General features: G+C 38.0%; 1 protein-coding gene across 5 annotated transcripts in view; it reads right to left on the reverse strand.

Moving 5' to 3' along the window:
• CSMD3 (CUB and Sushi multiple domains 3) overlaps nucleotides 1–27,681 on the reverse strand; it is a 710,416-nt gene that overhangs the window by 500,776 nt on the left and 181,959 nt on the right. For all 5 annotated transcript variants that reach the window (XM_040546910.1, XM_040546915.1, XM_040546914.1 and 2 more), the window contains exon 5: nucleotides 2,746–2,953. In XM_040546910.1, coding sequence (XP_040402844.1) covers nucleotides 2,746–2,953 — 208 coding nt within the window. The remainder of the gene's footprint in view (nucleotides 1–2,745; nucleotides 2,954–27,681) is intronic.

Consider the following 27,681-nt stretch of genomic DNA (forward strand, 5'->3'; position numbering starts at 1 on the left):
GCTGGAAAAATTATCTAATAATGAAATTGCTACTTCTTTCACCAATGAGTATCTCAAACCCTAACTTTTAATTTAGATAAAAAGGAATGTTTCATTAGATCTCATTTCAGTTTTTTGTTCTGTTGAGAAAAAAAAAAAAAAAAAAAGTTGAGAAAAGTTTCCTTAAACTATTAATTTTCTGTCAGTTTCACTTCCAAAATGATTAAAAAAATAAATAATCATCTTCCTTCAAATTATGAAATGTCAGAGTCAGGCCTTGACACCAGACAGAAAAAGACTGAAAGGTATCTATGCAGTTTTTCCCAGTATTTAATGAAAATGTCCTGTCAAGATTTTCTTAGATAAAGTACTTGGAATAACTGAAATAGCATAATGACTGATTGGAAGATTATGGAAAGTTAGCACTTCATGAAGAATTCCTAGCCATTTCTTGTGGATAACCCTGGACTATCAATTTTAAATATATTCTTGTTCATTGCTTTTCCTAGAAAGAGAAGTTATTTTGTTATACAATTAGATGTGCAGAAGGAGAATAGTTTTGTTGGTGTTGTTTTAAAGCAGTAGGTATAATAGTCATGTAAAGCAACAAAATGTTTAAGAAATGAATCTATAAAACTACTATCCAGATCAACCAATATGTTTTTAGTAATTTTACCAATCATGCGCTATTTGCTTTACAGAATAAAAAAAAATCAGGAGTCTGGTTTTAGTTTTAGAACTATACTCCTTTGTACAGTTTATAAATTAAGATGTCATGAACTAAACCTATATTTTAAAAGCTATATTCTAAAAAAAAAAAAAAAAAAAAAAGCTATATTCTAAGGGGATATAAAATATAACCACTATAAATCTAATTAACAAATTGTTGTTAATTAAGGTTTCCAAATCTACTTTTCCCAGCATAGGGGGGGGATAATTTTACATAGCTGGATACGTCAATCTAATTTGAGGAATATAAATGACAAGCTAAAGAAAAAAAGAATGTACTCTCAGTCTGCTTCTCTACACGAGAAATTATTAAACTAGCATTGTAATTTTTTGTTTTGTAAATAGATAATATGAGAATTTCCATTTATAAAGTAATCTTATTATATCATTTCAGTATAGCCAAAGCCTTTTTCAAAAAAAAAAAAAAAAGTCGTTGTTTGAAGCTCATGACTGAATACATAAAATGCATTCAAATATAATCAAATGCACATTTAGGTATTCAGATCGTTCATATTGTCGATATGTCATTGGTGTTACTAATTATTATTACAATTTATTGTTTTAATTTTTTTTTTAGCTGACAGTTAGTTCAAAAGATTTCAGTTTAACAGACAGAAAACAATGGCAATTCAGTAATATTCTAATACAGGTAATTAACTATGTAGGTGGCAGTATGAATTAACTCAAATTATGAAAGACTATTCAGTAAAGCTGAAATTCGGTGTATAGAATTCTACTATGCATTGAAATAATAAAGAATATATTTTATACGCATCACTTGTAGAAATTGAGATTTGTGTTCAAAACAGTGTAGACCTAATTTGCCATATTTTCTTTAAAAAAATTGAAATAATGTAGTTTATTGAGTTTATGTTTTGGTTGATTTTTTATTTTAATTAAAAAATGAGAAAACAAGGCTCTACTGACTTTAATAGGGCTAGCCAATTGCTTGTTATCAAATGCATCTACCTATTTTGCATATCTCTCATAATGCTTTGTAAACCAGTTAGGAACTTAAGATTTCCCTGGAGAGCATCAATGTTATTTATGGTTTTGTTTACCTCCCCTTCTTTGTGAACTGATGATATATTTAAACCAATACAACACACAAGGATTTTTGATATTCACATCTCTTCAGAGGAGCATGATGTTGGTGCCGTAAAACTACCAGGCCAGAAAACCACAGAATGCATCAGTTACTGCATTATTTATTTATTTATTTATTTTCCAATGAAGTGAGTCTGATCTTGAAAGAGTTTGTATACTGCTATTTCTTCTCCTTGTATTATGCAATGCAGTTACACTGAGATCTGGAATTGCAGAAGCCAGCCTAGCAAAAATATTCTTACTACTTCAAAGTCAACAAACAAATAGAAATTAGCTACAAATAGAAGATAGCATATATACAACTAAAATAAAAACAAAAGGTGGTCTGGCTATCCAGGGTGTTGTATCTCAGATCAGGATGAAAATGTAGACATTTGTACACTCATTTTCATGAGTGCAATACTGACAATATCCCCACCGTATTATAAAATGAGACTACGTATATAGTTCTCCATGCAGAAACTCCTCCAGAGAGAACTGTGACCAACAGGTGTAAACCTAGTGACTTTCCCCAGCTCTGTGCTGAAAAGACACCATTCACCTTTTGACATCCTGTAATTCCCTGAAGGTTCCACCAATCCTTACCATCACAACAGCCCTTTCCAATCTGTCTTAAAATATACATTTTTAATACAATAATGGTTAGAATGGATAGACCAGCAAACAATGAGGTGAACAAGTCTACAGTGCCTTTTATATTGACATTCCACTCTTGGAATATATTTTGAAATTATTTTACAGATGCAGTTAGCATATCAGTATACATCATATATATCAGTATGTGCAACAGTAACAACTGTCTCCCCTCTCCCCCTTTTTTAGCTTTAAGAAAGCCTGATGTATTGAGAAAGGCAAAAGTCACAAAAGTTATCCTTCCACATTTTCCTTCTCTTGTTTTTTACCAAATTAAAATTGTAGTGTGTAGCTTACCACATTGTAGGTGGTTCAGAACCTTCTACTTCCAAATAATCATATTTTTCTTCCATTTGGAAATCTGTAAATATGAGTGAGATAGTATCCCCAGGCTCTGCCACAACTGTCCACGTGCAATCTGCATTATTATGATACTCATTAGGAAAGTTGGGGCTCGAGATGATACCACTGGATCCTCTCATAGTTCCTCCACAAGCGTCCTCAGCTGTGAAAAATGAACAAACAAACAAAAACTTAAATGTCATTAAAATCACCCTTCTTGTTGAGAAAAGAATGTTGCTATCTTTTAGATGACCAATTATTTCATTTTTTTAACAAGTTATACTTGAAATACAAGTTATACTTGAAACTTCAAAGTTAGTGTTAACAAGTAATTCCTTCAGATTTTAATTACTTCAAAATTATTTTAGTCAGCACATATTTTTAAAACCTTATTATTTTTATTAGCATTGTTCCACTCATTTTACAATATCATGCAAAAATTTAATGAGTTCTTTTGCTTTAACCAAAAATGTTGTCACAAAACAAATTGAGTTTAGCCCCTATTACACACAGTCTGATACATGACGTGCAGCAGCCACATCATACTTAAAGCATGAGAATTCTATCCAATTTATGCTACCTGTATGATCATAATTGTATTTTTGTGACTCTTTAGAGATGATTAAGTATTTTTCTTCAATAATCTTTTCCAACTCTCAAACAGCTGATCAGTTTTCAAAACAAAGCCACTCCTGGAAGATTTCCCAAATGTCAGATGCAAGACAATTTCATAATTTCACGATAAAAATGTTTACATCAGAGTAATTTCATTTTTTTAATCGATCATTTCTTTCAAATGCAACCATTGAAATACTTTTTTATTTTTTCTTTTCAAAATAAGTTTCCATTTTCTAATGTACAATCTTATGCTGAAAAAAATAGGTAAATATTGGAGATTTACAATATCAGTTCATCAACAGAATATCTGACAATAAATATCTGACATCAACAGAACTAATTCCACGAAAAAACCATTCTCACACAGTGATTCACAGATTTCATTCTTTACTAAGGTAAGAGAAAATGACTGAATTGTTGTGTATCTTCTAGTTTACAGGTATAATATGCCTAATAATTCAAAAATTGTTTTTGAGGATATCATGTCAAAAACATTTATGTGAGTTAATAAAATTGATCACGAATGTGGTGCTTTTAGATAACTTATATGGAAAAACCTTTTTACGAGATGGAAATACCATATCCCATTTTTTATCTCGCTTATGCAGTTTATTAGCCAAATGTCTGAAGCATATCTGAAAAGGAATTCTTGCTTCTGCTTAATTAGAATGTTAACACGAATAAAATGTGCCCTAAAACCTGAAACAAACAGCCAATATTGCTGAAAAATTAATGATAAGGATTTTTTTTTTTCAAAGAGTATAGCATCACACAACAAAAGCTATAAAGAATTCTAACTGATATAGTGGCTCGATCCTAAGAGGAAGAAAATTCTAAATAAATGTAACAGACCTCTAAATTATAGTAATTTTTAGGAGTTTAAAACAACAGGCTTTGTCCCTTAAAAGTTTTGCTAGATTATTATGTAAACGCATAGACCACCTAAAGTAAAAACACTTCTTGGGTTTAATCTTATGAATTAACCAGTGCATTAGGCATGAAATAAGTAAACAAAACTGAGGAACCTCATCACATTACATGATCAGGTCCTTCACTGTGAAAGGAATAAAACAGTATATGAAAGGTAATAATGAAGTTTGGGTTTTATGCACTGAGGAGCATCAGGAGAATAATTTTTAATTACTAGTTCTCAAAAGGAAAATTTCCATTAAAACAATGTGGAAAATACTTGCTAAATGACTTTGAAGGACCTTTATAGTTACATTAAATATTGATTTAAATGTTTTATCATCTGCTGGTTTGAAAAAGTTCTTAAAGATAAATTTTCATAGCTAAATGAATTAAGCTTATGTAATTTGGGAAGACAAATAGTAATATGTGGAATAATTTTTCAATACATATAACAAGTTCAAAGCAGAAGATTAGGAGTATCATGCAACACTAGAGACTTTGGAATAGCTTTCCCTCAGACTCAAAAAGATAAGTGCTTTTGAAAAATGCTGTACTACAGAACTCATTATTTTTGCTTTTCACAAATGAGTTATGGAGAAACCTAGCCTAGTTCCCAGTAATATAAAAGCTGTTCATTAAAAATGTTGTTATACTATACTAATAGTTAAGAGAATAAATAGAGTGAGTGTGTTTAAAAATAGAGGCTGTGTCAATGAGCAAGTCTGCTATTTCTGAGCTCAGAAATCTCTGCTTAGAGATTTTTGCCAAAATGTAATTTTGTCACCATCAACAAAATGGCCTTGAGAAAACATCACATATTTTGGTCTGATTCGTGTAGCAAAGTGACTAAAGTGATACGAATATTTAAATGTTCTTAATGTAACCAAAAGCATACCATATATCTTCTTAGCCTTTGTAATGCAAGTATTAGCCCAATAACCAACAGAATTATTTTGCTGTGTTCCTTTATCACTTCACCTGCAGTATAATTTATATATGTTTTTGGTTGATTGGTTGGTTAGTTGGCTAGCTGGTTGTTTTTTGTTTGTTTGTTTGTTTTTGTTTTATTTTATTTTGTTTTGGCTGTAGTTTGTAGTCAGATCCTCAAAGGCATCATGTCTGGGAAAGGGCTAAATAACATCAATCCCCATGAAAATATTTGGTACCTTAGACTGTGAAGTCACTGGAAAAGGTAATAGGCCTTCAAGAAGGCTGAGAAACACTGAAGTCAACAGGAGTTGACTTCAGAATGCATAAAACACAAATAAATTTAATAACTGTTTCTGTAGAGTCTTCTTTTAGCAGCTGTATCTCTATACTCGATATTCTATATTTCTATCACATTCAAACAGCATAATTGTTTAGATGTCAGCTCTGACATAACAAATAAAAGAATAACTAGTAAGAGAGAAAATATTTATGAAGACTAACCTGTATCACTAGGTGACAAGTTTAATAACAATATATGAACAAGGGAGAAAGAGGGGAAAGATAATCTTTGCAGTAATTTCTGTACTCAGAATCCATATTTCTCTATTTCTCGACCTTGCCACAACTTTCTGAACTACCTCTGTCAAACCACTGAGGTGCAAATCCTCAAAGATACGTAAGTATCTACCATTACAATCACTGCAATCAAAATGTAATATCTAAACAGCAGTTAAGCACCTAAATGCCTTAAAAGAACTGCATATTAGTTCTTTTAATTTCCAGTTACTAAACATGGAGGAGAATAGGAGTGATTTAAAAGAGTGATGAAAAGACAATACTTCGGTAAGACTTGGTACAATCTGAAATTATGCAGTTCCAAATACATAGCAAATATAGATGGCATTTAAAGAAAAAGTACTCTTTTAAAATACCTACTATCTATTTTCAAAAAGCAAATTAAATTTATTTTATCACATATTCAGAAAAATTGTCTAACTGTCAAACTTGCAAATGTAATACAAAGGCATAAATGCAAAAAGTATGCACACTGCCAAGATGTCCTTTTTGCAAACATACTTCTCTGATCTTAACCATATGCTGGAAGGGGAAGATTTTTCAAAGTGATATGCAAGTGGGGACTTGGCTTAGAAAAGCTTTTTGAGGTATTAAGAATTCAAATGAAGATCTGTATTTGAATATGCATGAGGGTTCATAAGGAGAGGGAGTATCTCTGCTATTATGATGTGAGTGATGATTATGAGAGTATAAAGGTTTAGAAGGGTTTTCTTCAGCTTTTTCTGGGCATACACAGGTTTCTAATTTTATACAAAAGTACATGCTATTTTTTATTTTCTTATTAAATGCCATGAAAAAGAAGAAAGATTTGTGTAATTTCTGGTAAAAATTAATTTCACAAAATTTTGTTTTCTAAACAAATGACCATCTTCCTTGTTTGCTGTTCATTGTTCCTTTTTTCATATTGAATTTTGAAAATATATTCCTCTAGTTAGTCCTCTCTTATTTAAACTTTATTTTCTGCTTATTCATGTAGGTTTTGGTGCTATTCACAATAAAATTACATGAACATTGAACTGTAATTTTCAAGAAGACAGATGATCAAAGACAGGCAACACTATGCGTGATTTATAGACCATGCAAATTCACTGATTTCAGTGAGAGTTCAATGAGATTGCATTTTTAATCAAATTTTAATTTGGCACACAATGCATTCTGTCATCTGATCTATCTAGATATTTATAGTGCATTGAGCAGTTTAACTTAAGTGTATAACTCAACTTCATGGAGTAATTGACATCTGTTATCTAGTCTTAAGAATAATGTAAGAAACAGTGTAGCAGCTTGCCTAGCTAAAACAATGATTTTATAGCAGCTAATAAAAATTATGAGCAGAGACACTTCAGAAGGAATCCATCAAGAAAAGCTGAGATGACCTGTAGCAACTATTCTGTACTGTGATCTTAGCCTTACTGTGATCTATGGAATTCACTACTCACTTAGTGTAGTTCAGGTACAACTCCAGATGTAGTGTGGTCTGCTCGTCTAAATTTTAGAAAGTCTTATGTCAGGCAAATTGGATGAGCAGCCTAAAGCAATCAGCATTCTACTGTCCCCTTTTAATCACGTAACAGTCATATTCATTAGTTCTTTTAGATATACACATTAATAATTACCTTGTCTGAAGATCACAAAATATCTTTACATGAAAAGCAATCAATTCTTTTAGAAACTCCAATGATTTTGCAAATAATTAGTATAGGCGGACAGGTAACACTAACTATGTATCTTATCGATATGTGTAAGTACCTTAAAGGAGGCTGCAAAGACAATGGAGCCAGGCTCTTTTCAGTGGAGCCCAGTGTCAGGACAAGAGGTAATGGGAACAAACTAGAACACACGAGGTTCTGGAAGCACTTCTCCACAGTACATGATGGAGGGAGGACTGAAATAGATTGCCCAGAGACATTGTGGTCTCCCTCCTTGGAGACCTACAAAAGCCACCTGGACACAGTCATGGGCAGCTTGTTCTAGGTGTTCCTGCTTAAGCAGGGGGTCTCTAGACCCTCTCTAGATGTGAGATGGTCTCTAGAAGTCCTTTCCAACCTTAACCATTCTGTAATTCTGTGTTTACAAATATGTTATTATTATTATTATTATTATTATTATTGTACAATCAACTAAGATTAATATGTCAAATTCTACTGTAATATTAAAACTCACCACAGCTACTATTCACAGGGTTATTAGCATAAAATATTTCTGATCTTTTAAAGGAAAATTGTCAGAATGAAGAAAGAGAAACCTGAGGATACAGAACTTATGTAACCTGCTACATGAAAAACTTAGTTTTAGTCTGCTATATAGTTATCTATGAAATTTGCAAATAAATTCAGTAATAAATTACATAGATCGACACAAAAATATTTGTAAGGAGCTCCATAGGCACTGTCATTTTCTAGCAGATTACTCTCTGTTAAAGAATACTACTTTGCACACACTACCTTTCCCTGTAAATTATCTTCAGAATAGTCTTACAGTGTTCAGAAATGTAAATGAAAATAATTACTAAACATCCTTCAACTGAAAATCTTTAAGGATAGTTTTGATGAAGATTTGTCATTAATGACTTACATAAAATTGATCCTTCTTTTGAGAAAGGGACATAAAACATCTCTTAAGGACATGGAAGATTCGTTTGCTTTGGCTTCGTGCTGTGACTTGTAAAACTCACAGGGATTTTAGATCCCAAATAAACCCAGGAATGATTATAAAATGACATGATTCACATCCTCAAATCCTTCATTTTGCACTTCTATGTTCAGTATAACTGTAAAAATTTATACAGATTTGACAGCCAGAAAAAGAATAAAATAATAATAATAAAAAATCAAATAATTGCTTCTGTAGCTAAAAAGGTGAGGAAGCTCAGGAGCTTGAACTGTGCTCTTGCAGAAGTTAAATGTAATAAATTGCCTCCTAACTTGCCTCTTCTGAGACAAAACCACAAAAATGAGTGATGCTAGTGAGAAAACACTACCAATACCAGCACAATTGTCTGAGCAGCCTCTGCTCAGACACAGCTGGGCAAGGGCGGCAGCCGCTTTAGATGAGTGACAGCACTGGAGAGCCATAAGGGGGAACAGCTGACACAATGAAAAGGACAGATAATAAGCTACATCCCTTTGGGTGGCCCCTGGAAGAACCCATGCTGGAGCAAAGGAGAAGATTGGGAAACAAGGATCAGGGAAAAAAGGAAACCAGCAGATGCTAACACCTCATGCACACCCCCATCCTCCTCACCAGAGGTTCTGAGTGTGAGATGGGGCAGTAGCAAGGCAAGAGTGGAGACTGGAAAGGGACAGGAGGAGTCTGTAGTGATGTTGAAGCAGGCAAAGGGGGAGGAAAGGTGTTCTCCGTAAGGGATTAAGGTTTTGTTTCCTTTTGTTTTGCAACACCTGAATAAATAATTAAAGAATTATGTTAATGGTTAATAGATTGCATTTCAGTGAGATTATCAGAATCAGGGCTGTTTGCCTACAGCAGTACATCCTGTTGTGAGTGTTCTTCATCTGAGTAACACTGTGCTGAAGAGTTTCCAATCGGACAAGCATACATTTTCTAGTAACATGGCAGAATGATCACAGTGACAAAGATGATTATGCTAATGTGTAAAATAGGAATGTGACCATTACCTAAAAATGTAAAGCAGTACTTGTTTTATTTATCTGATGGCAATGTACTGTGCAAAACATTTGTTTCTGTTCTGATAAAACGAGGTGGGGAGGAAGGCTGTTGGACTCATCCTGGTTTCAGCATCTAGTGCCATTAACATCAGCTGAGGGGAGGAAGAGATGGCTCTCCCCTTGGCACCCACAGGCAGTGGTAAGTACCCTCTTGGATGAGGAGTGCAGTGGGCAGGATGTGAAAGACACACCTAGAAAGGAGCCTTCATGAAAGCAGATGAAGATAGTGATCTAGGAATGAGCAGCACACATCCACACCACAGCATGGAAAATAGAAACTTTCCTGTGTTCTGAGATGTTTGCTGCAATCTAAGAAAATGCAGAACATTGCTGAAATCAGAGCAAGATGAAGGGAAGGTTGAGAGTTTCCTAGTCATCCTGGAAGGGGGAGGTCTATCCTCCAATCCTCCTCTTATGGGTTTGGCTCTGTTGGTTTCTAGAGCACTGCGTAACAATTCCTGCTCTGGCCACCCCACCTCCCCTCCCAAAAAGACATTAATAAACTAAAGTGAATTCAGCAAAGGATCACCAGGACTGTCAGGACTGGAGCACTGGTGAGGCTGAGGTAACAGGTCTGGTATAGTCCAGAGAAGAGGTAGCTTCAGGGGATGCTAACAGCAGCTCCCAGTGTCTACAAGGGAAAAACAGAGGTGCTCTCTTCGCAGTGGTGCACAGAGACCAAGAAGCAATGGGTGTAAACTGAAGAGGGGTTCACACTAGGTAAATGTAAAAACTTGTTATGATAAGAACAATAAAGAAGTTGAACAGAAAATTCTGTCCATACAATTTCTGAAATTCAAATGTTGCCCAAGCTCCCTCCTTGAATTTTATTTTTCTACAAAATCTTCTACTTTTAAAGACTGATTCAAAATGTATTATTGATTCATCTTCATCTGAAGTTCCTTCTTGCCATCTCAAAAACTATACTTCCAAAAAGAAACATATATTTAAATAAATATTTAAATATTCCAACTTCTGAATTCCATTTGGACAAATATTACCAAGTTGGCTACATTAGGAAAAAAAGAAATAATTTTTTGATAAAACCTAACAAAATATAGATATTTTGTGAATGTTTTAATGAAATAGTAACATAAAATCAAAATCGGAATTTCAATAGAATAATGGACTTCTATATTTCTCTTGATTTGTAACATAAACATCACTAAAATCTATTTTATTATCATGTACATCAAGTTGCTGGCACTATGGTTTTAAACTAATTTATTAATAGTACTTAATTAGAATTTTGCAAAATTTATAGTTACCTAAAAAAATCAATTTAAAATTAAGTTGACATGTACCTCTTAGAAAATAATCTCATTTCTCAAAAATCTCTGGATACATAATAGAATTATTTGACAAAACTGTATGATGGACACATTTTAACCTTGAATAAGTTGTCACCTGACAAACAACTCTTAAATCTCAAGAGCTGTTCTTGTACAACTTCCCTCAAAAAGGGAGCAAATCTTAAAGCATCAATAGCACATACCTGAGAGATATACAAAAGAAAAAAAAAATATATATATATACTTAGACAAAGAAAGACACACACCTTTAGAAAATATTGTTATCTTGGGTCCAGATCATGCCTTTCCCTAAGAGACACGTAAACTGGCAACAATCACTTTCTACTTCCTTTGGATTTAGAGAAAATAATAAAATCTGAAATCTCTCCTTAAAGTTAATATGAGGATCTGTTCACAGAAAGTATCTCCTTTTCTGTATTGGCTTACTGGAGAAACCTAGTACAACTATGTTCATACCTGCATACATTTTGGAGAACTGAGTCCAAGACTCTGAAAAGATGGTAGAATGTATCTTCTTTTTGTATATGGTAACTTGCCAGTCCTAAGACATTTAAGAATAATGTCTTATTCACATCCAAAATTTGGATGTGTCAAGACCTGAGTAGTTGGTACAGCATCTTTTTTTTCTTTCCTTTTTTTTTTTTTTTAATTCTAATCTACAATCAAATCCTTAATGTGGGATCAAATCCTTAAGGTGGGACCAAATTCTTACTTAATTCCATGACACTGAAATTTGTGAGTTGGAAGATTTATTTGCAGACTTATTTCTTTGTAGACACTGACATAGCATGCTCAAGCAATTGAATAACAATTCCAAACACATTACTATTCTTTCTTTTTCTGAAACACCAAGATCCAGACTAATAATGTTTAGACTATTAGGATTTCTATCAAGCTAACAGAAAATTCTTGGCTTTAGTTAGATGCAAGGTGTGCTTCTTCTTTGCCCGTAAACAATATTTCAAGTTTCCGAAGTGTTTATACCTTTAAGATACTACTGTAAATGATGTTTATTATACTTACAATAATATAAAATTTTAAAGATCTCTATTTGAGGAGCTGAATCAAACAGAAAATATGTTTATATGTATAGTAAAGAAAATATATATTTATAGTTTCAAAAATTTTGCGTTGGTTGGGTGGAACATCCGATCTTTGACTACATAGAAGAAAGCTATGGAAAAGATAGGGTTAGATTTTTCCGTGGTGCGCAGGAAAAGGACAAGAGACAAATTGCAACGGGATATTCCATTTAGATATGAGGAAAAAAATATCACTATTACAGAGGCTAACCATAGTACTGGGTTACCCTTAGAGACATGTGGAACTTTCATCCTTGGAGATTTTCAAAACTGAACTGCACAAAGCCCCAGTCAAACATTTCTGTCTTTAGCTTTGAGAGGTGTGTTGGATTTGGTAACATCCAGGGTCCCAAAATAAGTTGTCATACCATTTTTATGATAGTTTACAGATCAACAAAAACAGCTTACAGATCAACAATCATAGCTTAAGGAAACAACAACAACAACAACAACAAAATTGAAAAAATAAGCAAACAAAAAATGTGTGTTGTCTGAATTATCTTATTATTATTATTACTGTTATTATTATTATTATTTATAATGCTGCATATATACTGCACTGTTTAGTGCAGGAAGGAAAAAAAAAATACTTCCCTTTGTTTTATTTCAGTTCTCTGGACCTGACATTTAAAGTTTTTGTTTGTTTTCTCAGAACAAGTGCATTGACTTTAAATTTCACACCATCCAATGGAGAAAGTATTGCAATGTAAACATATTAAATAATTTTTATCTTTGCTATAAACATTGTAGAATGAGACCACTTGAATCTCTTTTTACATACAGCACCATACAATCAACCCTTATTAATTTCCTGCATTAGTAACTTAGTATTCAATATAGTAGCTTAGTGGGAAAAGAATCTATAATACTTTTCATTGTCTAGTCCTTTGACCCTTCTAACCTCATGACAACCAAATTATAAGGAGCATGCAACTTGAGATAATGTACTTTATAAACTGAAGAAAAATGCAAGTATTGATCAAAATATCTTTCTAAAATAGACAATTACATATGCTAAGGTCTGCAAACACCTAAACAACAGGATATATCCTTGGTGAGCCCCATACAAAGCAGGAAACATGATTTTTGTTGCACATTTGTGTTCTCTTTACTTCTAAAGTTTTTTAGGTATCTAAAAAAACCTGCCTTTTATCACAGCTTAAAATGGCTAAGCATGACAAAATGTTTTCAGGATTTCAGAGTCAAGATTTCTGTACTTGCTTAATTATGTAGAGACCTTAAAATTCAGCACTCCTGAATGTGATCTGTGACTAGTGCTTCACCAAAAGAAAGAAGCAGGACTTAACCTCTTCAGAAGATATTTTCTCAGCCAATTTATGATGACTGATCTGACAGCTCTTTTATCTTGTTTGCCAAAATTTATCAAACTTAATTTAAGTCTGCTTGCATCTGAAAAGTTCACAGACACATTCAAATTTGGAAAACTAAAATCAGAACATGAAGAGAAAGATTTTTACACCACAGAAGTATTTAGAAATAAGAGTTTCAATAATTTGCTTGAGGGATATATGAAGAAGTTTTTGAAGTAGAAGTTAATTACATCTCCTTCCTGTTGTCTAAATGCCTCTGCTACTTATGTTGCATCCTGCCTCCAGATGGTTTCCTGTTACACTCAAAGTATTCCTATAGACAAAAAGGAATATTATACATATATGCAGACACATTTGTGGGTTTTTTTGTTGTTTTTTTTTTTTTTGTCTTACTAATGATTTAATGAGAAAATAGTCCAAATTACCTAATGAATGCAGAGAAACTTTGTTAAACATACTGTTAAAGTTGTTGTACATTACTGTTTTATTAGTATAATGCCTGTACAGTGATGCATGCAGCATGGCAAACAAACAGGACTAAGTACAGGTCTGCATGCCCTTATAGAGCTATATGATCTCAAGGGAGTCACAGAGATGTTGTGAGTAGCTCACACAACTGGAGAACTGAAATAGAATACTGGATATATTTTTATGAAGGACAGACCAGGACAGACCTGAACTTGATATGAAGGAACAGCAGTAGTACATGGAGCACTGCCTAGGAAACAGACAATGAGACAGCTGAAAGCTTGTGGATCAGGATTAGAGGCTAGACCAACATGGGTGATGAGGTGGTAGGTGAGTACTACAGATTGCCAGATAAGAAGGTAGAAGTAGATGTAGAAGTGCAGAAGGCAATTGTCTGCCTTCTTCACACAACTGGAAGTAGCTCATATTTGCAGGCCGTGGTCCGCTTGGGGTCTTGAACTGCCCTGAGATCTCCTGGAGGGACAACACAGCAAATCACAAGCAATCCACAAATTTTCTACAGTGCATTGATGACAAATTCCAAACACAGATGTGTTATACCTTCTACAGATATACCTTCTAGCAGCAAAAGGAGACAAGGGAAAATGCAGGCATTCTGTTAATGGTGCAGGGGCCCTTGTGAAAAAAGGACATGGAAAAGGCCAAAGTACTTTCACCTTTTTTTTTTTTTTTTTTTTTTTTTTTTTCCCCCTTGGTGAGACTTGCCTTCAGGAATTCCAGACCAGAGAGAAAATCCAAAGCAAGCAAGAATTAACCTTAGTGGTGGAGGAACAGACTAGGGAACATGTAAATAAACTGGACATACATAATTTCTCAGGACCTGATGGAATGCACCCACGAGCCGGTAAATGTCACCGTGAGGCACTGTCAATTATACTTGAAATGTGGGGGTGACTGGAGGAAGTTCCTGAGGACTGGAAAAAAGCAAATGCATTTCCCATCTTCAAGAAAGGAAAGAAGGGGGATATGAAGTGCGACAAGCTGGTCAGCCTCACCTTGATCACTGGAAAGGCAACAGAACCAACCCTTTTGGAAACCATTTTGATATGCATGAAGCACAAAAAAATGTGACTGGAAGTAGTCTGCCTTGATTTGTTAAGGAGAAATGCTGAGACAATTAGCCATTTACAATTATATTACTGGCTTGGTGGATGTGGGTAGAGCCATGGATATTATCTTCTCTTCAGCAAGGCTTTCAACAATGTCTTTCATAACACCTACATAAACAAACTGGTAAAATACGAACTAGATAAAGTGACAGCAAGGTGTATTTAAAACCGGCTGAAATCCTGGGCTCAAAGGGTGGTGAAGTGTATGAAGTGCTATAATATTCAGCTGGAGGCCAGTTACCTTGCATCTAGAGTACTGCATCCATTTTTGGGTTCCCTGGTAAAAGAGACATATGAACATACTGAAAAGACTCCAACAAAAGGCTGCAAAGATGATTAAGGGACATACCAGGAGAATTGAGAGACAGGGCTGTTCATCCCAGAGAAGAGATGGTTCAAAGGGATCTTATCAACGTGTTTGGATAAATATTTGATGGTGGAGTGAGTAAAGATGGAGCTAGGCTCTTCTCATTGATATTAAGTGAAAGGACAAGAGGAAATTGGGCACAAGTTGAAATACAAGAAATTCAGTTTAAAGAGTTTTTGTTTGTTTGATTATTTTTGGTATTCTTTGACTGTATGTTTGAACACATGAAAAGGTTGTACAGGGACACTGTGGCATCTCTGTCCTTTCAGATACTCAAAATCCTATTGGAAATGGTCCTGAGCACCCTGCCGTAGGTAGTCCTGCTTTGAGCAGGGGGTTGGACAAGTTTTTACCCGGAGATGCCTTCAGTAAGTCTGCTTCTGTGATTCCGTGACATGGAAGTATCATGCCCTAAACTTGATCAAGAGCTTAGTACAGTGCAAACAGACTGTATCAAACCATGGCAAATAGGATAACGTGAACAAGAATTGAGTGTAACAAGCCTTGGCACTGGCCACAGATCAACAGCTGTCAGAAGAACAATATCAGAAACCTGTGGAAAAATATATACTGTCATTGTGGACTGGTCTGATTGGCTACAAAGAACCTTCAGTGCAGAGGTCTGATAGGAACATTTGAACAGAGGCATACAAAATCATAGAAAAGCAAAGTACCTTCAGTGGAACTACTATGTGTTGAAGTCAAGCTGCTCTACCAACACTGAGAGTGACTGGAGTAAACATTACCTTCCCTAGGCTGTACTGACATCTGCACTGGAGCAGTAATCACAATGTCTGTCAGTGTGCACAAGATAAGAGCTTTACCCTGACATATCATATTCCTCCCTTCTGCTTAAAAAATAAATAAATAAATAAATAAATAAATAAATAAAATCTGTCCAAGTTGCACTGTTTGGTATTCCTTGCAAACGTATGTGCCTGCCCACTCACCCCCCCACTTCCACCCCTGCCTACAACTATCATACCATCTCTTTATATTAAAATCTGTGCATTTTGTCGACTGTAATAAAAAATGTTATATGTATGTTCTCATATGTAAGCCACTTAAGGTTATCTTAAAGAGCCATTCCTTTAGAGCCATTAGGGCCTCTTATATATATCATTTTTATTTCATGCATCATTTACTCAACAGGTAGTAATGCCATATTCAGATCCATTCTATGGTTCTGAGTTTGGGATTCATTATATGAATCCAAAGCATGAAAGATCTGTGCCCAAAATCTTTACAGAATTTTTGCTGGAAAATTACAGTGCATGCATAATGGTCAATCTAAAATCCCAGCTTGGTGTCCATTTTGCTGTTTAACTTCAAATTTAAGAAGTACTTGAATCGTGGTCCAGGAATTTATCTTTTATTTTCACTTGCTTCTTATCAGTTACTAAAAGTTACAGAAATGTCTATTACCAGGTGTTGTGGTTTAGCCCGGCTGGCAGCCAAACACCACACAGCCGTTCGCTCACCCTTCCCCCTCCCTCTCCGGGATGGGGGAGAGAAACGGGAAAGTGAAGTCTGTGAGCTGAGATAAAGACAGTTTATTAAGACAGGGAAAAGAATAACAACAATAATAATAATAATAATAATAATAATAGTAATAGTAATAGTAATAATGTGTACGAAATAAGTGATGCACAATGCAATTGCTCACCACCCGTTGACCGATGCCCAGCCTATCCCCGAGCAGCCGGCCCCCCCCCCCTCCACCCCAGCTAGCCACCCCTATATATTGTTCAGCGTGACGTCAGATGGTATGGAATACCCCTTTGGCCAGTTTGGGTCAGCTGTCCTGGGTCTGTCCCCTCCCAGCTCCTGCTGCATCCCTAGCCTGCTCGCTAGCAGGACAGAGCGAGAAGCTGAAAAGTCCTTGGCTTGGTGTAAGCACTGCTCTACAACAATTAAAACATCAGCATGTTATCAGCGCTCTTCTCATCCTAATCCAAAACATAGCACCCTGCCAGCTACTAGGAGGAAAATTAACTCTGTCCTACCTGAAACCAGGACAGATATCCACCCCTTATTCCATACCATTTATGTCATGCTCAGGTTACACTCTTTCCAATACCTTCTAATTAATCACCATTTTCATCTATGATATATAGCAATCATGGTAGTGATGACATACAGTGTTATATGATAATTAACATACTACAATTCAACTCATGGGCTATTCTCACCCAATATTAGGTCCCCTTGAGGTACACACCGGACCTCCCCATTCTTTTGCATTACCCACCAAGTGCATCCAGGTCCCTGGGCAAAAGCAATCCCACGAATGGGCTTGCCTTTTCCTGAGGCAGGAGTAGCCCAGACTGTCTTACCCAGCATGTTTCTTATGTGCACTACAGGAACTTTATCCCCTTCTACAGTGCGTAACAGGTTTGATTGGGCAGGTCCAGCTCGGGTGGCAGATCCTCTAGTATTGACTAACCAGGTGGCCTTTGCCAAATGTGTTTCCCAATTTTTGAATGTCCCAGCACCCATTGCTTTCAGTGTAGTCTTTAACAGTCCATTGTATCGTTCAACTTTCCCGGAGGCTGGTGCATGATAGGGGATGTGATACACCCACTCAATACTCAAGTTCAAAGAACTCAAGTTCTTTGGCCCAAGTGTCTATAAGGTTGTTTCGGAAATGAGTCCCATTGCCTGACTCAATTCTTTCTGGGGTGCCATGTCGCCGTAGGACTTGCTTTTCAAGGCCCAGGATAGTGTTCCGGGCGGTGGCATGGGGCACAGGATATGTTTCCAGCCATCCGGTGGTTGCTTCCACCATTGTAAGTACATGGCGCTTGCCGTTGCGGGTTTGGGGGAGTGTGATGTAATCAATCTGCCAGGCCTCTCCATATTTGTATTTCAACCATCATCCTCCATACCAGAGAGGCTTTGACCGTTTGGCTTGTTTAATTGCAGCACATGTTTCACAATCATGAATAACCTGTGCTATAGTGTCCATGGTCAGGTCCACCCCTCGGTCACAAGCCCATCTGTATGTTGCATCTCTACCTTGATGGCCTGAGGTGTCATGGGCCCATCGGGCTATAAATAATTCACCTTTATGTTGCCAGTCCAGGTCCACCTGAGCCACTTCAATCTTAACAGCCTGATCCACCTGCTGGTTGTTTTGATGTTCTTCAGTAGCCCGATTCTTGGGCACATGAGCATCTACATGGCGTACCTTTACAACCAGGTTCTCTACCCGGGCAGCAATATCTTGCCACAATGCAGCAGCCCAGATGGGTTTGCCCCGGCGTTCCCAGTTGTTCTGCTTCCATTGCTGTAGCCACCCCCACAGGGCATTTGCTACCATCCATGAATCAGTATAGAGATAGAGAACTGGCCACTTTTCTCGTTCAGCAATATCTAAGGGCAGCTGAATGGCTTTCACTTCTGCAAACTGACTCGATTCACCTTCTCCCTCAGCAGCTTCTGCAACTCGTCGTGTAGGACTCCATACAGCAGCTTTCCATCTCCGATGCTTTCCCACAATACGACAGGACCCATCAGTGAACAGGGCATATTTCTTCTCATTTTCTGGTAGCTTGTTGTACAGTGGGGCTTCTTCAGCACGGACCACCTCCTCCTCTGATGATATCCCAAAGTACTTGCCTTCTGGCCAGTCCATAATCACTTCCAGGATTCCTGGGCGACTGGGGTTTCCTATTTGAGCCCGCTGAGTAATCAGTGCAACCCACTTGCTCCATGTAGCATCAGTTGTATGATGTGTAGAGGGGACCCTTCCTTTGAACATCCAACCCAGTACCGGCAGTCGGGGTGCCAGGAGGAGCTGCGCTTCAGTACCGACCACTTCCGAAGCAGATCGAACTCCCTCATATGCTGCCAATATCTCCTTTTCGGTTGGAGTATAGCGGGCCTCAGATCCTCTGTATCCCCGACTCCAAAACCCCAGGGGTCGACCTCGAGTTTCCCCAGGTTCTTTCTGCCAGAGGCTCCAGGTGGGACCATTCTCCCCGGCTGCGGTGTAGAGCATTCTTTACATCTGGTCCTGTTTGGACTGGCCCAAGGGCTACTGCATGAACTATTTCCTGTTTAATTTGTTCAAAGGCTTGTTGCTCAGGGCCCCATTCAACAGCATTCTTCTTACGGGTTACTTGGTAGAGCGGGTTTACAATCAGACTGTAATTTGGAATATGCATTCTCCAAAACCCCACAACACCTAGGAAAGTTTGTGTTTCCTTTTTGCTAGTTGGTGGAGACATAGCTGTTGTTTTGTTGATCACATCCATTGGGATTTGACGACGTCCATCTTGCCATTTTATTCCTAAAAACTGGATCTCTCGTGCAGGTCCTTTAACTTTATTTTGTTTTATGGCAAAACCGGCCTTCAGAAGGATTTGGACTATTTTCTTCCCTTTCTCGAAAACTTCCTCTGCAGTGTCACCCCACACAATGATGTCATCGATGTACTGCAGGTGTTCAGGAGCCTCCCCCTGCTCCAGCGCAGACTGGATCAGTCCATGGCAAATGGTAGGGCTATGTTTCCACCCCTGGGGCAGCCGATTCCAAGTATATTGGACTCCCCTCCAAGTGAAAGCAAACTGTGGCCTGCACTCTGCTGCTAGAGGGATGGAGAAAAATGCATTAGCAATATCAGTTGTGGCATACCACTTGGCTGCCTTTGATTCCAGTTCGTACTGGAGTTCTAGCATGTCCGGCACTGCAGCACTCAGTGGTGGCGTGGCTTCGTTCAGGCCACGATAGTCCACTGTTAGTCTCCACTCACCATTAGACTTTCGCACTGGCCATATGGGACTATTAAAAGGTGAATGGGTCTTGCTGATCACTCCTTGGCTCTCCAGTTGACGAATTAGCTCGTGGATGGGAATCAGGGAGTCTTGGTTGGTGCGATATTGCCGCCGGTGCACAGTTGTGGTAGCGATTGGCACTTGCTGTTCTTCAACCCTCAGCAACCCCACAACAGAAGGGTCCTCTGAGAGACCGGGCAAGGTAGACAACTGTCTAATGTCCTCTGTCTCTAAGGCAGCTATGCCAAAAGCCCAGCGGAACCCTTTTGGGTCCTTGAAATATCCTCTTCTAAGATAGTCTATGCCAAGGATGCACGGAGCATCCGGGCCAGTCACAATATGGTGCTTTTGCCACTCATTTCCGGTTAGACTCACTTCAGCTTCCAATACAGTTAACTGCTGGGATCCCCCTGTCACGCCATAAATACAGATGGGCTCTGGCCCTTTACAGCTTGATGGCATTAGAGTACATTGTGCACCGGTGTCTACTAGAGCCTTATACTTCTGTGCGTCAGACGTGCCAGGCCATCGAATCCACACAGTCCAATAAACTCGGTTGTCCCTTTCCTCCCCCTGGCTGGAGGCAGGGCCCCTCTAGTCCTGGTCAGAATCTTCGTTTCTGTGTTTAAAAGACTGCCTGCTAGAAGTTGGAGCAGCAAACTTTTCAGAGAACCCCTTTCTCCCAATTGTTTTCTTTTGCAACTCACGTACCCGTGCCTCTAGGGTCTCAGTAGATTTTCCATCCCATTTTCTCATGTCCTCTCCATGGTCACGTAGGTAAAACCACAGGGTGGCGCGGGGTGTGTACCCACCATATTGTCTTCTTTGCACGGATGCACGTTTACCCCTAATAGCCGAGACACTGGTTTGTACAGGTGGGGAAGAAAATACACTCTCTTTAAGTTGCTGGACCTCTTCAAAAAGTTTCTCCAAAGTATTCTCTTTTAGTTGGTGGCCACTGGTTTGTTCAGGTGGGGGGGAAGATAAATTCTCTTTAAGTTGGTGGAACTCCTCAGAGAGTTTCTCCACAGCCGAGACGCAGGCCTGTAGGGAAGAGGAGAGATTTCCTTCGTACTCCCGGAGTTGTTTAGCCATGTCACCCACTGTGGGATCTTCACCGTCTTTCCAGGTTATTATTGTCAATGTGCTGTCCCATGATGATGGTGCATTCTGTACAAACTTCCACACTTCAAGTACACTGGACTTCATCTGGATCTGTGGATGTTTGTGCGTCGTCTAGGTCCTTATAAATTACTTCCCGTACGGCCAATTCCCTCAGGTACTGAATTCCCTTCTCCATGGTGGTCCACTTGACTGGTAGACATACAAGTTCTTCCTTGAAGGGATACCTTTCCTTCACAGCTAACAGGAGATGCCTCCAGAGGCTGTGAGATTGTGCTCCATCTCCAATTGCTTTGTCAATGCTTGCATCTCTAGCAAGGGATCCCAACCGCCTGGCTTCCCTGCCCTCTAATTTCACACCATTGGCTCCAGTGTCCCAGCACCGGAGCAGCCAGGTGACAAGCTGTTCACCTATACAGCGACCAAAATCTTTTCGCACATCTCGTAGCTCACGCTGGTATAGGGTTCGGGTAGTTACTGTTGATTTTCTGACATCCTCATCCTCATCTTCATCCTCCTGCACACTTGATGGCCCAGCCTCGTCTTCTCTACACCCAGACTTAGCAGAAGACTTTCTGCGTTCTAAACGACCTGAGTTTCTATACCATTTTTTCACCTTTTCTACAGGGGCAACTTGCACTGCTACAACTCGCCTCTCCGACCCAGCCACAGGGTCTGCCACAGGGGTTGGAATACCCTCTGCAGGGGCAACTTGTACTGCTACAGTTCGTTTCTGCAACCCAGCCACAGGGTCTGCCACAGGGGTTGGAGTACCCTCTGCAGGGGCAACTTGCACTGCTACAGTTCGTTTCTCTGACCCAGCCACAGGAGTGGGAGCGGCTGCAGGAGCCGGAGCAGCTGCAGGGGCTGGAACGGCTGCAGGAGCTGGAGCTGGAACAGCTGCGGGAGCTGGAGCTGGAACGGCTGCGGGAGCTGGAACGGCTGTGGGAGCTGGAGCCGGGACGGCTGCGGGAGCTGGAACAGCTGCGGGAGCTGGAGCTGGAACGGCTGTGGGAGCTGGAACAGCTGCGGGAGCTGGAGCTGGAATGGCTGCAGGAGCTGGGACTGGAACGGCCGCAGGGTCTGTCACTAGGTTGATAGTAGCATCAATTGCAGCTCGATAGGCACAAGCCAGACCCCAGCACGCCACAGTGATTTGTGTCACTTTGGAACTGCCAGTCATGACACCTTTTTTTCAAGCATTCTACCAGTTTTTTAGGATTTTGCAGTTGTTCAGGGGTGAATGTCCAAAACACTGGAGGTGCCCACTGACCTAGAAACCTGTCCATATCCTCCCACACTCCCTGCCACTCGCAAATATCCCGCCTCAAGACAGATCTCCGGATGAGATTCCTAAGTAGTTAACAAAACCTGAAGCGCATTCAGGAGACATAACAACAAGAACATGCTGGTCTGAGTATCCCAAGGATATTCAACATCTTGGAGAGCTACCGTAACTAGCTCGGGGGATAAGAGGGTGGTGAAGGAGGAAGGGAGAGTGAACAGGTAGGAAAAAATATCTTCCCCTGTCCCCTCCACAGATTGACTCCCTGATGAAAAAAGGCAATAGGTGTAATTGCTAATAGTTTCTGAGATATGGTTTCCGAAGTATAGAGTCGACGACAGTGCTGAGTACAAATACCAGGTTAGAGTCATGACCAGATACCTCATCATTTCATAAGCCATCGTTACACCACTCAGTACAATAACAATCTTAAACCAGGGCCAGGAAAGGATAAACAGCACGACAGGGAGCACATACAGAAAGTAACTTGCTATAAAACTCAATTTGGGAAACAGGCACAGCAGACTTGAGATTAAGGCAATCAACATTGTGACTAGCAACTATTAAGCAGGTCGAATACTTATACCAATTTTAGTTTAACACACTCTGGTCAAATCTGTCGATATCTCAACCCTTCGAGCCCCACGTTGGGCGCCAAATGGACTGTTGTGGTTTAGCCCGGCTGGCAGTCAAGCACCACACAGCCGTTCGCTCACCCTCCCCCCTCCCTCTCCGGGATGGGGGAGAGAAACGGGAAAGTGAAGTCTGTGAGTTGAGATAAAGACAGTTTATTAAGACAGGAAAAAGAATAACAATAAGAATAACAATAATAATAATAATAATAATAATAATAATAATAATAATAATAGTATTAATAGTAATAATGTGTATGAAATAAGTGATGCACAATGCAATTGCTCACCACCCGTTGACCGATGCCCAGCCTATCCCCGAGCAGCCGGCCCCCCCCCCCTCCACCCCAGCTAGCCACCCCTATATATTGTTCAGCGTGACGTCAGATGGTATGGAATACCCCTTTGGCCAGTTTGGGTCAGCTGTCCTGGGTCTGTCTCCTCCCAGCTCCTGCTGCATCCCTAGCCTGCTCGCTAGCAGGACAGAGCGAGAAGCTGAAAAGTCCTTGGCTTGGTGTAAGCACTGCTCTACAACAATTAAAACATCAGCATGTTATCAGCGCTCTTCTCATTCTAATCCAAAACATAGCACCCTGCCAGCTACTAGGAGGAAAATTAACTCTGTCCTACCTGAAACCAGGACACCAGGACTCAAATACATGGCAAAACATGGAATAATGCTCTTGTGACAAAAAGCTAGGATAGCAGATCTGAGCTATAAAAATAACATACAATGCTGTTTTCCATTAAGGATGCCTCAGTACTTTTATTGATATTATGGTTCACAGCACTCTATATGTAACTGTATGACTACATTTGATATGTGAACTTCTCAGACTGAAACAGAGGTGAGCTGAAGAGCAAGTAACTGTCTAGAGAGGTCTTGTAATTAAAACTCTGAAATCCCTGATGTCAGACCTTATACTAAATGCCGTTCCTGTGAGAATATGGAAAGGAATTCTGAAAATGCCTCTCTTGATTACAATATTCATTTTATTCCCCTACTCATCCTTGAATAGGGTATGTGCTACAAATGCTGGTAATACTTGTTCCTTTAAGCATTGATGGGTAGACATATCTCAGGCTTTGTTTTGCACCTATTAAATAAAAATGAGCTTGAGAGATTGCTTCCATAAAAATGTCAAATTCCAAACTTTCACTGACCTACCACAGGTGTGGTGGGTTAATCCCTGCTGTCAGGTCAGCCTCCTTGCAGTTGCCCACTCACTCACTTCCCAGTGGGATGGGGGAAAGGATTGGAAGAGAGGTAGCAAGGAAACTTCTGGGTCGAGATAAAGACAAGTTAAGAAGTGAAGGGAAAAAAAATAAAACAATAAAAACAAGCAATGCAAAAGCAAACACTCACTACCAGCAGACATATGTTCAGTCATTCCCTGAACAATAGCTACTTTGGAAAAACTTCCCCAGTTTTAATGCTCTGCATGATATTATATGGAAGGGGGTATCTGTTTGGTCTCTTGGGGTCACCTGTCCCAGCTGTGTCTCCTCCCAGTCTTTTGCCCACTCATAGCCTACTTGCGGTGGGGACAGAGTGAGAAACAGAGACAGAGTCCTTGACACTGCAAGCACTGTCCAGCTAAAATTTGATAAGTTATCAACTCTGTTTTGATCACAAATCTGAAACAGCACTGCACATACAGCTGTAAGGAAAATGCAGCTAAATGCACTATATTGGGTAAGAAGTTTTGTATTTCCAGATCACATTGAGTTTAGTATGAATTGAAGGCATAAAGTACTCTATTGAAAAAATAAAATGTTTCAAAATACAAGACACTAAATTATCCCATTTTATAAATCCTTGTGAACTGTCCTGTTTTCCATTAAGTTTAAAACCTCTTCAGAGCATTCAAAAAGCTGAACACCTATTGTTGCATTCAAAAGTATGAATACATATTGTTGCTGCTAAAGTGCTCTCCTGGTAAGCATAATTAAAATCAGAATTTACAGTATCTGGCTATCTTATGTGATAATCCATCACTATTTATTTGTAGCATGTTGAAAATGAAATACAAAAATACAATAGAATCATGCTATTGAAGTGTCTGGATTAAATAAAAATCAAAAGGGATTGAGTATGAACATCTTAATTCAATACCAGTAACTTCACACCAGATAGGAAGTCAGTGCTGGAGCTAGGATTCCCCCCCACTTTTTTTTTTTTCTTCTTTTTTTTATCTCCCACTCCTGTAGCTAAAGCAGAGGTCTATGACACCTGTACATTAAAACTGCTTTAATAAGGCAATCAGGATTTAATTAATATTAGCTTATTTTGAACTCCTATATAAGTTCCCTAAAGCAACGTAACTAGTTTAACAGTGTAACCAATAGTACTTAAGTGTTTCACAATGTTATGATGCCACAGAAAGACAATACATAAGCATTTTACAGAAGTCTGTCAGCAATCTGATCACCACAGGGGCAAAGATGCTTAAAATTGCACATAGGAAGCACCCAAGAAAAACAACTGCAAGATAAGCACAAGGAACTACAAACTGATGTCCCAGCTATTACACAAGAATGACTGGCAAAGGTATCACTTCAAGACTAACAACTTTGTATATGTAATGACACTAATTAATAATATGTAAGAACTGTTTGCACAAAGTATGTTGTTAATCTATGGGTTTAGTAAAAAATAGTTAAAAAGTTTAAAACTGGTTTCATTAGTCAGTTTTCCAAACATTCCTCTGACAATAGCCTCTAACTCCCTGATATCAACATGTGGACATATTTATATATTCCATCTCAATACTCCGCATCCAATACTTGCCATATCATAATGCTTAAAAAGATTATGGGATGGTGTGTGTATTGATGGACTGATTTTGCAATTCCATCTGGACCAATGCATTATACAGGATTTATTAAAGAAAGATTTTTACTCAGTAGATTAATTTAGAGGTACATGAGGAAAATAACCTAGGTCAGCATGCTAAATTTTTTATCAAAAGAATTTTAAAAGATAAAATGTAAAATAAAATGTGTTTTAATATCAGTGCTGACACAATGTGAATACCATGTCCTTATCTGGATATCTTCAGTGCAGAAACAGCAAAGAAAATAAAAAATAAGGAACAGACTGGCTGAGAAAAGAAATCATACAATTCATTGGCCATTGGCTGTTGGAATATTTGCATTAAGTGACAATTCCCAAAGCACACAATGTAATAATGCAGTAATAAAATGCATAACATGCTATTTCCATCGTGATGTCAGTGTAACAGTTAGAATCAAAGAAAAACACATTCCTTACAGAAAAACACATTCCAACACAGACTACCTGAAAGTTAAATAATTCAACAACAGCATAAATTATTGTCGTATAAATTAAACATTATACTTAGGAGAACAGAGCACATATGATTACTTGTATAACATAACCCAAGAGAAGCCAAGGACTACATTACTGAAACTTGACGCTGAATTGATTATACAAATATAAATATAAGTTTCAGCTTGGCTTCTTCCCACTTTATTTAATCAGATTTTACAGTAAAGACATATTTTGAAAAACACTGCTAAAATTTTCATGAAAATAGGCAGCTGGATAGAGTTAAATAACTGCTTCCATTGCAGAAAATACTGTAGTGTGTATACAATAGTACTGTAGTGTAGTACTGTATAGTACTGTAGTGTGAATACAATCATATCATTAGGCACTGAAAATCGAGAGAACATTTTCCCATTGCAGAAGCCCCATCACGCCAAGATTTCTATGTTCTGTTGCTCAATATTTTTATTATGTTTTTTGGTGCCTCGAGGTGAGGCTGCCTGGCTTGTAGTTCCCTAGGTCCTCCTTCTTGCCCTTCCTAAAGACAGGATGTGACATTTTGAAACCACCATAGAAAAAAAGTCTTTTTTTAACTTTTTTTTTTTTTAAAAAAAAAAAACTTTTTAGAGGATTAATGCTGTGGCTGAATAAGTAATTTTCTAACTCTACAGTCTAAATTTTGAAAAATCTTTGATACTGACAACTCTATTAATAACTTTTTTTCCCCTCATATTCTAAAACTACTTTGTTTTTGTAAGCGGTTATATTTCTCGGTCTACAATAATTTCAACTAAATGATTATTATTTTGCAACCATATTCTAATTTATTCCTACCCATTCTCTGATTTAGGAATTTCATATGCTTCTGCAGAAATTATTAAAAACAAATATTAAAATGTTCTACTTTTAAAATGTTAGAGCTTGTGAAAAATCATAAGTGCAGTTCTCAGCCTATGGCACACCACTAAATAACCTCAGAAATGGAATTACAATCTCAGCAAAACACACACACAAATAGGAAGTCATTGATAGAACAAGTGCCTGAAAAAAAATGTCTTTTTCCAATATATCTATATGATATTTGGTACTTTTATTTTATCTTCAGGAATATTATCTGAAGGACACAGATTAAAAAAAATATAAGAACATTGTTAGACTTTTCTAACATTTCAAAATTTGTAACATTTGCTCATTAAATTGAGGCAGGTTTATGAGTTTTTTCTTGCTGGATTCTTTTAAGTATACTTTTTATGAACAGAGTATGCTGTAATAAATAAATCCTTACAGGGCTCTCTGATGGCATTAGACTAATTTCCATTTAATAAATTAGTATATGGACAAACTGAATTTTAGCTTTTTTTCTCATGCC

The sequence above is a fragment of the Cygnus olor genome, chromosome 2, assembly GCF_009769625.2.
Source record: "Cygnus olor isolate bCygOlo1 chromosome 2, bCygOlo1.pri.v2, whole genome shotgun sequence".
NCBI classification, from domain to species: Eukaryota; Metazoa; Chordata; class Aves; order Anseriformes; family Anatidae; genus Cygnus; species Cygnus olor.